Source organism: Euprymna scolopes, chromosome 27 (genome assembly GCF_053919585.1).
Source record: "Euprymna scolopes isolate OS-2025 chromosome 27, ASM5391958v1, whole genome shotgun sequence".
NCBI lineage: Eukaryota > Metazoa > Mollusca > Cephalopoda > Sepiida > Sepiolidae > Euprymna > Euprymna scolopes.
The window spans coordinates 85,329,424-85,344,553 of record NC_136508.1 but is presented as its reverse complement, the minus strand read 5'-3'; the positions used below and the strand labels follow the sequence as shown (position 1 = coordinate 85,344,553).

Below are 15,130 nucleotides of genomic sequence, written 5' to 3'. Positions count from 1 at the left end.
TGTAAATTGTCTTTGAACTTAGGTACTACACTTTCGGAATAACGATGCCCAAAGAATATTGATGTTGTACCCAGGACCACAATAAGTATGTCTATTTGGAATTATCCCCTCACCCCACAAGTTTTGAAATTCCATAAAATATTTGACTCACTGATATTCTTGCATCCACAATTGATTTCGTGACACATTCGATATTTGGTAATTCCCAGATTCCGTTTGTTAAGCACAATCTGCTTGCAGTTCCTTTCGGAAAAAAAGAGAAGAATATTTTCTAATGAAGGGGAAAGCGAATATCGACAGTACGTCCGTTCGTTTATAAATGGTAGCAGATAATGTGGACTGGTTATTATTAGTTCCCTAATTTTCTTCTTAGCCCGATCCACTAGAAATGGTGTAGATCATGTTATCTCTCTCTCTCTCGTTCTTTTGCTCCTGTTTGCTTGTATTGGTGGATGGCGTCACACAAACCGTTGTATAAACACGATGACGTTACATAAATATAAATATATAAAGGGTAGAAAAAGTAGTGACAGAACGCGAATGGCGTTATAGGGGAGATAGATAGATAGATAGATAGAGAGAGAGAGAGAGAGAGAGAGAGAGAGAGAGGGGGGAACTCTTTGTGTCAGGGCATTTAGAAGCCTAATGCTTCTCATCAGAAGAGGTAAGAGAGTGTTATGTAAACAAAAGGACACATTAGCCGGGGAGTTATAGGGATAATTGTGGGCTTCTATTTAAACCAGAAAGGTTTCACGTTAAAGATTAGAGATACGGTATAAGATTAGGGAGTTTGTAATGATACGCTATGGGATATGATTAGGGTCCGATGAGGGTGAAATATGATGAAATATACAATAAAATAATTAATAAAAGGATAAGTAGAATGATTAATTAATAAAGATAAGATTAAGGTAGAATAAAGTAAAATAAAAATAAAAACAGAAAATTAAAAATGAGAATAACAGTAAAAATAAATGATAATAATGATAGAAATAACAACAAGAAGAAGACGAACAACAGCAACAACAACAACAACAATCATTATAATAACAACGAAAACAACAAAAACAACAACAATAATAATAGTAATGATGATGATGATGATGATGATGATAATGATGATGATGAAAATCGGTTCTATAAAAAGTAAAAAAAAGAAAAATTCAAAAAAGAAAAAAAATAAATATACAAGAAAGAGGGAGGCAACAGGATATAATGGAAAGATAATGAGTAAACACAGAAAAGAGCTATATAGAAGAAAAAAAAATTCAAAATTTAAGAAAAATGAAGAATAGTTATCCAGGGATTCCAGCATAATAGGGTTGTAAAAAGTTCACATGACTTCAGCGCACATATAAATTCGAACCACCATGTATGTTGAGCTGTTTATTAACCCGATAAGTCTCCTTTTAAAAATTCTTTCAATACCTCTTTGACTCCCCCTTATATATATATATATATATATATATATATATATATATATATATATATATATATATGATTACTTAGTGGACAATTGGTTTCATTCAACTAATACGCTCAGTTCAATTCATGCATATTTTCTACATTCTGCGTAGCATTTAAGGGAAAAGTTCCAGTAAACGTATTATATATATATATATATATATATATATATATATATATATATATATGTGTGTGTGTGTGTGTGTGTGTGTGTGTATGTTATATGTACATATGAAGTCGAGTTTTTTCTCACTCTAACAATGATATTAAAAGCTTACGTTTTCTATTTAATATTTTAAAGAACTTCTTAATATACTCAGTCATGGATATAGTAGTGACTTCAAAAAGATTAACTAATTTGCATATTCCTTTTAAAAACGAACTTACAGTACATAATTATTCATTTTGTATAGTTACTTATTAGATGATAGGTTTTATTTAACTATTACGCTCAATTCTATTTATGCATATTTTCTATGTTACGCATAATTACGTAGCATTTAAGATAAAAATAAGAGGCAACAGGGCTGTCTGTTAGTATATATATATATATATATATATATAATATTTTTATAAAATTAGTACAACAAAATATGAAATGAGAACATCATGTGGTGTATTTCCTTATGTGTTACAATTCATAACTATTTGGAACAATTTAAGTATTATATCATTTAAAAATATTCCAAAAGTAGCTACTCTTCAGACACTAAAATGCATATATGAATATGTTAATAATCCCTATTATAAGGGATCAAGCAGCTGGACTCACATCTTAGTCTCAAATGTTATGTTATTTCTGTTTATTTATTTTTCGATTGCCTTCGAATTGAAAAAAGTGCCCAATTTTCGTATTCTTCTTTTTATGATAACAACAATTCCTATTTTTATTTTTTTTATGATAACAACAATTTCCTATTTTTATATTCATTTAATCTTTTATTGTTTTACCTAATTCTTATAATTATTTTATCAATTTCCGATTTTATTGTTTGTTTTAATCCCCAAATCCTAATTTACATCTTCAACTATTAGTCTATTTATATGTCCAACTATTCTAATCTCAATTAGCCTTAGTTTCGTATAAATTTTTAATTTATATGTTACGATATATTTGTTGATTTTTCATTCCCAGGTTATTTCTTAAGAAAAACTATAATTAAAAGGTTAATACAAATACTATTGAATTTTATCTTCATCCTCCACTGGTTATGTAAATAATTTAAAGGTTAAATCTATCTTTTCAAGTCTGGTCTTAATAAACATTTTATTTTTATCTTCTAAACTGTACTATTCCGTATCATTCAGTATATATTATGGTTAAAGGGACATAAGTTGATTTTGCTCATATTTATCAGTACATAATTTTATCGAAATTCCTATGTATTCTTACTTTAATACTATGAGTTTTGTATTTATTAATCTCCTTTGCTTAATTTTTAATTTGTAGTTCAAATATTATTCTATTTATAGATATAAGACCTTGATCAACGTAAGGGCAACCCTTCATACCAATTGTCACTATCCAGCTCCCTTATTCCCCGGGGAGTTGGTCCCCATTTCCCCTTCACTCCTCACATTTAAAATCGGCCTTGTGCCTAATTTGTTCGATGGGGGAGCAAATAAATACCAACCCCACATATAAGACTTTGGTCAATGTAAGGGCAACCCTTCTTACCAATTGTCACTATCCAGCTCCCCGGGGAGTTTGTCTCCATTTCCCCTTCATTCCTCACTTTTAAAATCAGCCTTGTGCCCAATTTACTCGGTGGGGTATCAAATAAATACCCCTTTCTTGGTCCTTTGGCTAAGATCAAAGTGTAATATCTGTTCTTACTACATATATATATATATATATAAATATATATATATATATATAAACAAAAGAAACAAAAGAAAAAAGACAATATAAAGATACTAATACATATAAATTTGATTGTTCATTCAATCAAGTGATCACATCATTAGGCTTTTTCAATTTTTTATTTTTTATATTTTCTTCATTGTATTCATTATATTTGTTTACTCTTAATACTATTTTATAATTTAATTTATCATTTCAACTATTATTACCACTAGAAATACCACATTTACTTCATCCATTCCGTTATATATTTATACATAGCAGGGCTACTCGGCGTTGCTCGGGACCGTTTAAAACAATGAGAAAAATGAAGTTAATTTAGAACATACCTGTTATACTTAGGATAGAGGAATTTTTGATGTCTGTATTATTGTCTATCTCGAGCAAAAGAATAGTTTACCTTTTACCTATCATGGGACGGGTATTATACAACATATGTATAAAATAATTCTACCTTCCCTTAGACAGGAAATTTACAGAACATATATATATATATATATAAATTTCCTTTCTATAGAACGGATAATGTACAACACATTTAAAATAATTTTACCTACCCTCGGACTGGTAATGTAAATACATATATGAAACAATTTAACGTACTCTCGACAAGTATCGTACAACAGATGAACTAATTTCTCTATCCCTAAACGCCACCATAATTGTAAGAAAAATGAAGTCATATTTAGAAGCTGGATCATTACGATTTCCAAATAATTACATAAATACATTGCCTTGGTTAGTGATTAGGCAACTCGTACTTCATCATAAAATTTGTCATTACTGTATTTATTCTCCCATCACAACCACCACCAAAGTTTAAGTGAAATGATGCTGTTTCTGGAAGATGACTCATCGGGTTTCCAACTTAATATATAAACACATTTACACGGTTAGTAATTAGGCATCTCTTGCTTCACGATATAATTCAACATTACTGTGTTATTTTTCGTCCTCATCTCCAGGCACCATGATTTTTAGAGAAATTAAAGATGATTCAACAGGTTTTTGAAATTAATACATAAACACATTGACATGGTTAGAGATTAGGAAACCCTCACTTCAACATAAATTTCAATAATGTCGTGTTTCTTTCTTCCCTCATTACCAATACCATAATTCACTAAAAAAATAAATAAATAAATAAACATTACTGGGTTTCTTTTTTCCCTACCTATAAAATGATATCAGTTTTGGCAGATGTCTCGACAGGATTTTAAAATTAATACATAAATATATTGACACAGTTAATGATTAGGTACCCTTATTTCAGTATAAAATTCCACATTACTTGTGTTTTATTTTCTTTCCCACTACCGACACTAATTCTTTTTGACAAAAGATGTAATTTTCAGAAAATTACTTAGCTCGTTTTAAAAATAAATACATAAATACATTGAGAAGCTTAGGCAACACTTGCTTCACTATAAAATTCCACATTACTGTGTTTTTTTCCCTCCTAAATTCCAATACTATCAATTTTAGTGAAACTCAGCGGCTTTTCCAAAGAATTACATAAATATATTGGCACGGATACTGATCAGGCATCACTTGGTTCACCATGATTTTCAAAATTACTGTAGTTCTTTCCTCCTCACGAGCGACAACATATTAGCAAGATAAATGATGTCATTTCTGGAATATGATTCCGCATGTATACTATAGTATATACGAAGTAAGGTAATTTTGAGATCGTAAACTGCTTCAGCCATTTCCAGGACGGACTCCATATTCACCCCTCTTAAAAATATACATGAGATAAAGTAATTTTGAGATTGTAAACTGTTTTGGCCATCTCTGGGAATGACTTCGTATTCCCCCTTCTTAAAAATATATATGAAATATAGTAATTAAGAGATCTTAACGGCCTTCAGTCATTTCCGGAACCTACTATACACCCCTCTCCTACTCTTTAAAATATATATGAAATAAAATAATTTTGAGATTTTAAACTGCTTCCGCCATTTCTGCAACTAACTCATCATACCCTTCTCCCCGTCTCTCTTAAAAAATTATATAAAATAAAGTATTCTTTCCTCCCACACTCTTAAAAATATGTATGAAATAAAGTAGTTTTCAGATCGTAAGCTGCTTTAGTCACTTCTGGGACTAACTCTATATCCCCCTCCCACTCTTAAAAATATATATGAAACAAAGTAATTTTCAGATCGTAAGCTGCTTCAGCCATTTCCGGGACTGACTCCTATATCTTAACTTTTAAAAATATTATTCAATAAAATGTAATTTTTAGATCATAAACTGCTTCAACCATTTCCGCGACCGACTCCATGCACCCCTGTCATCTTAAAAATATATAAAATAAAAAAATTCTGAGATTGCAAACTGCTTCAGCCATTTCCAGGACTGATTCCATATACCACCCTCTTAAAAATATATATGAAAATAGTAAATTTGAGACTGTGAACTGCTTCAGCCATTTCCGGTACTGGCTTCATATTACATTGCTCTTTAAACTTTATATGAAATAAAGTAATTAATAATGCTTGGTAGTGATTTGTGCACCCCCCCTAAAAAAACAGACACTGCTTCCCCCACCATCGCATAAATACAGAAGGTTTGATCAATTTACGTGATTTTTCGAATATAACAAGTATCAAAAACTATTTGATACTTGAACGGGAGTTTTAGAATATGAAAAATAAGGGCAATAACGTTACACGTAAAATTATTATTTTTTGCATACAGGTATTATACTGTACATGTACTTAATTTCTTGTGTAAAATACTGTGCAAGTACCATATTTTGAATTTAAAAATGAAACTACTCGATTATTTTACATAATTTTCTTTCATACTAATTTTTCCGTGCATAAAATATAAGAGTTTTTTTTTCCATCTGGGTGCTATAGTAAAGAAGCACCTTATTTCTTATATAAATGTAATACTACTCAGTTATATTACGTGATTGCTTCTATGTACGTCAAAGGTAGGGTTTTCTTTGTTTTTTCATATAATACTATATTGCACAAGTAGCTTATTTCTTGTACAAGTAGTTTATTTCTTGCACAAGTAGCTTATTTCTTGTACAAGTAGTTTATTTCTAATTAAAAATTAAACTACTCGATGATTTTACATAATTTTCTGTTGTGCTAACTTTTTCGTATGTCACAGGTAAGAGTGTGTTTGTTTTTACATCAAAGTGCTATAGTGAAGAAGCACCTTATTTCTTACATAAATGTCATACTACTCCATCATATTAAATAATTTTCAGTTTTGATTACTTTTATGCATGTCACAGGTAAGATTTTCTTTGTTTTTCATATGGTTACTATACTGTACAAGTAGTTTATTTCATGGGAAGGATACTGTACAAATGCCTAATTTCTCATTTAAAAATGAAAGAAGTCGATACTTTTTATGTAATTGTCTGTACGTCAGGGATAAGAATTTGTTTTTCATTTAAAAGTCATACTGTTCGAATATATAACGTTTTTTCGCTTTAATGACTTTATGTACGTCACAGGTAGGATATTCTTCCTTTTCTCATATGAGTACTTCTTCGGTAGGATACTGTATAAGTACCTTATTTCTAATATAAAGATGAAACTACTTGATGATTTCACATAATTTTCTGTTGTACTAACTTTTTCATATGTACCAGGTTAAAGTTTGTTTTTACATCAGAGTACTATAATGTAAGAAGCACCTTATTTCTTATATAAATGTCATACAACTCGAAATTATTACATGATTTACGGTTTTGATTACTTTTATGTATGTCACACGTAAGGTTTTCTTTTTTTTCATATGGGTACTATACTGTACAGGTACCTTATTTCTAATTTAATAAAATAAGTCGATACTTTTATGTAATTTTCTAATTAAAAAAAAAAGTCGATATTTTTATGAAATTTTATGTTGTACTAAATTTTCTGTACGCCAGGGTAAAAAATTGTTTGTTTTTTTAATCTGGGCGCTGTAGTGAAGAAGCACCTATTTGCTCATTTAAAAGTCATACTATTTGAATATATAACGTTGGTTTCACTTTTATGTACGTCACAAGTAAGATTTTCTGTGTTTTGATGTGAGTACTATACTGAACAAGTACCTTATTTTTGGGTAGAATTTTTGGAATATGACATGTGTCAGTGTCGTACATTATAAAGATTTTTCATGCATTTTTTTGATAGGAGAAGATAATGTTTGGAAGGAAAGTACACTATAAATTATGATTACTTAGTCTTTTGGCTAAGATCAAAGTGATCTATTCTTCAGCATTCAAGCGATCTCATATTTGTCATAAGCAGAGTACGAATATCATATTTGTACTAATATGGCAAGTCAAAGTGTAGTAGCATTCAAGCGATCTTATTCCCCCCCCCCATGAACAGAGTTAGAATATCATATTTGAACAAATACTAAACAAAATGGCCAGTCAAGTTTTAGAGAAATGACGCCATATTATTAAAATATTAAAATCCATTGTTCGCTTTTTAAAACATAGCAACTGTATTTTGTTCTTCTTATCGGTACATATTTACATTTGTAATCTTTTTACTACCTTACTGCTTGTCTTAATTCTTGGATATTTCACTAGTTGAGACGGGGCAATCACGTAGGTATCATTTTTAACATATAAATGAGTATTTTACGGTATTATAGTGAATAAAAACGTCGAACTATATCTGCGAGAAGTAAAAATTAACACGCCATTATAGAGAACTGACGTCATTTCCGGTGACATTAGTCAGCGTTTTTTCAAATGTAAATAGATGTCTGTTTTACAGGGAGTACACCCGTGTAGAACGGCGTCACTGCGCTACGTTTGCCAAGTTGTGATTTCTTTGAATTTAAAACCTCTTTTTTTTTATTTTAACCGAGTAAATACCTCTAATAAAATTCTTCACCCAAAATGAAATCTTTCGAGCTACTACACGTCTTCCAGCGACTTTCCGTCCGGAGGAGATACAATTTGAAAACCGGAGATAGACATAGACAGACAGACAGACAGTGAGATTTATATATTAGATTATCATTATAATTATTAGCATCACTATCTTTATTTTGTTATTATACATTTATTTCATTTTTTATAATCTTTTAATTTATATTTTGTTTGATATACTTCTATGTCCTTTCTGACATGTCCTGACTTAACTTCCGTTCTCTATTAAAAAAAAAACCTTTATTAACATACTCCCCAGCCCTTTATGTTTATAAAAACCTCTATTATGACTCCCTATCGTTTTTCTCCTCTATTTTCTCTCGGTTTTAAATGTACATTTCCACATATGACACGCCTACTGAACTCATACCCCCTAATGTATCATGGCAACCCCCTAACCATACCACTTATACCCATCATGTGATAATCACAATTTTGTCTTACACCACCTTAGTCACTTTAGTAGTCCAGCTTTCCTGTTTATTTTATACTGTATACCCTCTACCTGATATACGCCATTATTTTGTTCCTAATGTATTTATCGCTAAACGTCACATTTCTAATCTGTTACCCACCACGACCTCCCCTCTTCTGATGACAAGCGTTAGGCTTCGAAATACCTAGGTATGAAGAGCATATATATATCCCGTACTCCTAATTATATAACCCCCTTATTGATTGAATGATTAAATTTTTGTGTACGAGTTAGTATATATTTTTACATTGTCGTTTTTTTCTTTTACTTCTGTATATAAGCTCCACCTCAAAGGTTGAGCTTTGTATTATCCCGATGAGCCATTTTTAAAATGAATTTCTCTGACAAAACAGTTTGGCACATATTTTATGATTTTCTTTTTTTGTTGAGTGTGAGAGAGAGAGAGAGAGAAAGAGAGAGAGAGAGAGAGAGAGAGAGAGAGAGAGAGAGAGATCACTGTTGTGTAAATAACGGATACATAGCCCAGAAAATTTTGTTTGACTATGAGAAATATTTACCAGAAAATTCTCCAATACATGTTACGTTTGCTCTGGATCCTTCGACAGTCTCTGGCCATTCTAGGTTATAGGATGTTTCTTTTGGACAGAATTTTTTACCTGAAAAAAATTGAAAGTTTATGACAAATTTATAGATACGCAAACGAAATATAACAAAGTCATGAAGAACTCTAATAAGTTTGAAATTGGGCGAGAAACTTTGGATCAATCTCTTAGAATTCCATTCAATATTTAAAATGTTTTGGCATTGAAAGTACCTTTCCTTTCGCTCCTTTTTTCCTATGCCCGTTGTCGTAGAAACTGATGTACACGGAGAGAAAACATATCTTACCGGAAGGTGTTGTACTATTTCAATAATTTTCTTTCAAAACGGTTTAAGTAAAACTGCAATTGTAATACGTTAGCATCATTTCAAGTTATTTATCAGATTGTTCAGAAAATAATGACTGATTTTATGCATAAAATTGAATATTTGAGATTCCACCTAACTATATGCAAGAAAAGAATATTATTTATTTATGCATTCTGAAAGCAATTATCAGAACCATATCTTCTTGTTATTCTTCTTTTATGGAAACTTTACGATGAAAATGTGTTACCAAAACCTGTTGTGAGTGATATTGAAACAAAACAACTATTATTTCTTGATTATGTATTTTGTAGATTTTTAGTTTTACTCGGACACACACGCATCTGTTATTAGAAATAATAGACGCATAACACAGATAATTTAAAGTTAGAATCAGTTAAATTTATTTATCAGGTTATCCGGAAAATAATGACTGATTTTAGTAATGAACGTTTTATCATTGAGATTTGCTTCTGATATATCGGACACGGCTACAATACTAACATTGCATATATAAATATATTTTCTTTAGCCTAATCAAGGGAAAACATATATATATATATATATATATATATATATATATATATATATATATATATATATATATATATACAACATTTGTGAGATATTTGCGGCATATACGACTGCTCTTCTGTATCAGTCGATAAAGACATTTGAAACAATTTATGAAAATCTACGGTTAAAGTGCCGCAGGAAAACCAACTTATTCAAAATTAGAACGGCATGCCAACCTCTTTTCCCTGTTCTGGGGTTAAAGCTACTCAGTCAAAATAGTTCTGGTGAAAATTCATGAGTCGGCATCAGGACATGTGCAGATGCATCTGGTCGCCTCTGCATCTGCACATGTCAAGCAAACACATATTAGAAACGAAACCGCAGATCAATGGAATGAAAGTAGCAACGTTGCTTCTAAACAATTATTTTGTGTGTTCTGAGCCAAACCTACCTCATGACCAACAAAGAGGACTTCATGCAGACCAGGCGATCTTGAGGTATGATCCTCGTGAGCTCTATGCAGAATTCTGACTCTCCTAATAAAAAAAACAAGTAACAAAGTAGCAGCAACAGTGAATGTTGTATTACGCATCGACCATCGACTAAACACCCTTCAAATTAGCTATTTCTTAAACCAATCAAAACGAAAGAGATATATTCACTTCCATACATCGCACGTAGTATAAATACATAAACACAAAGTTTTTCCTCCTTTTTTATTCCACTAAAAACACATACATCTAACGTTAATGCATAAAAGTTTATAGAGACTCAGTCACTAACAAATCAGCCACACGCATATTTTCATGCCTATTTCGATTACTTACATATAAACCCTCGTAACTCAAGCCTAAATGAACACTTGTACGAAATCTCTATTTACAGATCAAACACTTTTTTTTCCACAAAAAACGTCTTATGACACTTTGAATTCTCACTTATAAATTTTTACCTTCTATTGTTTTAGTATAGTTATCAATAAAAATGAATTATTTTGTATAGAAAGACGTTTTCATCCTAATATCTGACAATGTCCTATCATCCACGAACTCTCCATAAACATTCATACGCAGTTTCAGCTCAGTAAATGTAAGTCGCTGTAGAAGATCTTAAAATTGGGGCGATGGTCTTTAAAAGAGAAATATTGACGTAAAACAAAAATCTCAATTCAATAACTTATTGCAAAGATGTTTGACGTTCCAAAACGTCTGCATTGTGGACATGAAATAAACATTACTGCCAAGTGCGAATAGATTTGTATTATTTCAATCTTCAATAATTTAAAAGAACTTTCAACTTGTTACAACCGAAAAACAAACGGTATTTTATTACAAGGTGGAACGATAAAACTGTCGCCATAGAAAAGACGACGCAATTTCATTTCCGTTTGATGAAAACCAGTTTTCTTTATTTGTTCCAGACCATCTACTAGTTGGCCAGTTGTGTACAAATCCGAAGAGCGATATGAGCCTCCTATCACGTCTTAAAGTGAAACAATGTTCAATGAGTAAGATCGGAGATGCTCCGCTGTACAACCCATGAGCTTTACCGATCCAAGTGATTACAACAGAACCATTGCCAGCACCCTCAAAATGTATCGCTGGATTTCTACGAATAACAGGGTCGTTCCCAGGGCAAGGAAAACAAAGTTTCCGACCACGGTATGGTCTTTGGGTGGTTTCAAGTGAGGGACATATCATGCCAACTTACATCTTTGAGATCGGCTTGAAAGTCAACATCAAAGGGTATCTGAATGTACTGAAGAGTATGGTCAACCCTGGTACAATCAAGTGGCCGCTGGAAGACCTTGGGTGTGACAACAGAACTCGGTGCCGGCCCACAAGTCGAAAGAGACCTAGGGTTGACTTCAGAAGCTACGACTTTATACCCTTCTCTCACTGGCTTCCCTCCTTTCCCGCCCTGAACCTGCTCGACTACTTCATTTAGTCATCCGTCGAGAACATCACAAACATGGCCTCCCACAACACATAAGCCAACCTAGTTGCCGCCATTCGCCCAATATTTGCCGAACTCCGGTCGGCGCTTGTGGAAAAGGCATGCTTCCAGTTCCTGAGGGGTATCGAGGCGGTGATTAAGGCTGAAGGCGGCTACATTTAATAGATGTCAGCTCCACTACATAATCCAGTTACCTGAATTGATTTTCTCAATAAAAGTTTAAAAATAAAGTTGTATTGTTGTTTTCTTTAAGGCAACAACTTTATCGTTTCGCCCTGTAGTTTATTGACAGAATTAGGAGACAGAAGTAGAGAACAGAGAAAATATAATTAACTTACCGATCGCCATCGATAGATTTAACGTTTTAATTTCCCCTCGATAAAAATCGTATGTTGCATGACAGGAAATATTCGCTTTTTTTGTGATTGAAACTAAAACAAAAATCGACACACATGAAAATTACCGATAAATAATACAAATGTAGGAAATGTATCAAAAATTAATTTTAAGAAAAGAAAAATTCTTTAGCAAATTTCTCTCTATATATTATTCATTTTTCTTCAATTAATTTTCAAAACTCCATTTTATTTTTCCTAATTTTAATCATTTGATGACTCAATAAATAATGTAAATTTTATTCGTTATTATTTAATTTTCATCGTTTAAACCCCTTTCTCTCTTTCTTTTATATATATATATATATATATATATATATATATATATATATATATATATATATATATATATATATATATATATATAAATTTTTCCACAGTCAAACAATATCGCAGCTAACTAACAAAAGCCATGACAGCCAACAAACCGGAAGTTCAAGACTCGAGTTTCACCGTGACCATCGTCATAGATGGCCTGTCAGCTGAAAAATGACGTCATCGCCATAGGTCTTAGCAAGCAAGATAAATGGAACACAGACTGTCGATAATGAGCAGACATTTTTTACAGAAAGCGTTAGAAACTTCAAAATTGGATTAAAAAAGATAAACATAATACTTTGTACTGGAACTCATCCAATATCAATAATAAAAATATTAATAATAAAAAACGAATTGAAAGGGGGAACACTTCTTAAAAAGTTTAAAAAGAAAACAAATACGATTTGATTTATATGTAACTGAAGTTTATTCAATAGAAATAAATAAAAATGAACAATAAATATTTAAAAAAAACAAACAATATTTTAAAAATCAAAACTGAAAAACAAACGGTAAATTAGTTTAACTGAAATACAAACAATAAATTAGTTGAACTGAAATACGAACAATAAATTAGTTTAACTGAAAAACGAACAATAAATTGGTTTATCTGAAAACCGAACAATAAATTAGTTTAACTGAATAACGAACAATAAATTAGTTTAACTGAATAACGAACAATTAGTTTAGCTGAATAACAAACAATAAGTTAAAAATTAAATTCAAACAAATGTTAGTATAAACAAAGTTACTAAGGCAGAAATATTTTAAACATTGAATATTAAAACTTTTCAAAAATCTGTTGTAGAAGTTAATTAAAAGTTTGAACTTTTCTTTTCCTGATATATTTTTTACTAATATTGTCATTCTCTTTGCGACGAAAACTGTTTATAAGGGAATTCGATGAACTCCATATCAGCATTTTTTCAATTTGCTGAATAGTGTGACCCTCATCACAAGAGTCAACATGAAATAATCGATTTTGATCAGCCAAAATATTTAAAGTTATGTACATGGCTAATTTTCTCTGATGAATCGAATGTAAAAAAGAATCGCATTTTGTAAGTTTGTTTATAACTATATAATTATATAAGACAAAATTATTAGTTATATCATTTGGGTATAGCAGAGAACCTCTGTTAATACCCTGAAAGTAGCTGTTTAATTCAGCTATTTCTTCAACAGCCTCTCTCCCGGATATTTAAATTTTGCAGCTATTGCATTTCAGTTTTTTGAAAACTGCATGACAGTAATAACCTGCTAAGTATAATATAACAGGAAGTACTTTCTTGCATTGATTAACATCATCTTCTGTTACATTTATGTTAAATTTATAAACATGTAACTCTTGCTACCCTGTCATTTAATCCAAGTTAGTTTCTTTTCAATTTTTCAATTCAATAGTTAGATTATTAATTGGTAAGCTCAATTTTAAAACTGATAACATTCTGAGTTTTTTTTCACATTCACACACCTGACGTATCGATATATTATACTGATCTCTACTAAGTACTGGCCAAACCTTGCCTCAAGGTTATCTGTCTGAAACTTTCCTGGTAATATATACACCATGTTCAGTACATTTATACAATATTTAGTCAATTCTAAAATTGCGTAGGTAGTATGGTGCAAAGCAGTATATGTTTCCTTTGTTAACTTACCAGTTCTTCCAGGAATGCTATTTCAAGTTTCTAACCAGTCACAGAACACATTTAGGACACTATAATTATCACTATTTAATGTAAATGGATTAGCATATTTATTACGAAGTCGACAACCTTTATATGGTGTTTTCACATTCAGTATTTCCACCAAATATAAAATATTTGAATGTATTCTGCGATTTCTGCATAATTTGGCAAGCATTCCTGTTTTCCTAAGGTTAGCAAACCTTGAATAGTATATTCGTTGAAAATTTGGAAAACCAAATTAACATTTTGCCTTTCAAAAGTAGTCGGAAAAAGAGCGTTTGAAGTCAACTTATAGCAATATTTCACAAGTGATTGAGATTCTAGGACATAAAGTTTATGTAAACTAGAAAATGGAGCACTTTGGATGTTATCTAATTCATGATTTCCATTATAACAAAACTTTGGGAACATCATGCATTTACGTTTATCTTTTTGTCCAAGCCAATTGTTTCTAATGCATTTTAATATATGCACTGAGTCGAATAAGAAGAAAAGAGGGCTAGACGTTCTAACTGGATGAGGATATACAATTGAAAGCTTTGATGGGCTACAAAAGAAAGACATAGCTTTTTCATTTTTAGCATTATTATCTGTTATAACAGAAATTACCTTAAACCCTACATCTTCTAAACCAACTATTACACGTTTAATTATGTCAAATAAGTTCTCAGCTAGAAG

General features: G+C 31.1%; 1 protein-coding gene and 1 pseudogene across 1 annotated transcript in view; one reads left to right on the top strand and one right to left on the bottom strand.

The window, feature by feature from the left end:
• LOC145248727 (adhesion G protein-coupled receptor L2-like) overlaps positions 1 to 12,473 on the bottom strand; it is a 98,308-nt gene extending 85,835 nt beyond the window's left edge. The window contains exons 1-3 of the mRNA XM_080110377.1: positions 12,387 to 12,473; positions 9,228 to 9,326; positions 152 to 243 (exon numbers count right to left, since the gene is read on the bottom strand). Coding sequence (XP_079966503.1) covers positions 152 to 243; positions 9,228 to 9,326; positions 12,387 to 12,396 — 201 coding nt within the window. The 5' untranslated portion in view covers positions 12,397 to 12,473. The remainder of the gene's footprint in view (positions 1 to 151; positions 244 to 9,227; positions 9,327 to 12,386) is intronic.
• LOC145249226 (U2 spliceosomal RNA) lies at positions 3,251 to 3,330 on the top strand (annotated as a pseudogene).
• Positions 12,474 to 15,130: the final 2,657 nt, after the last annotated feature.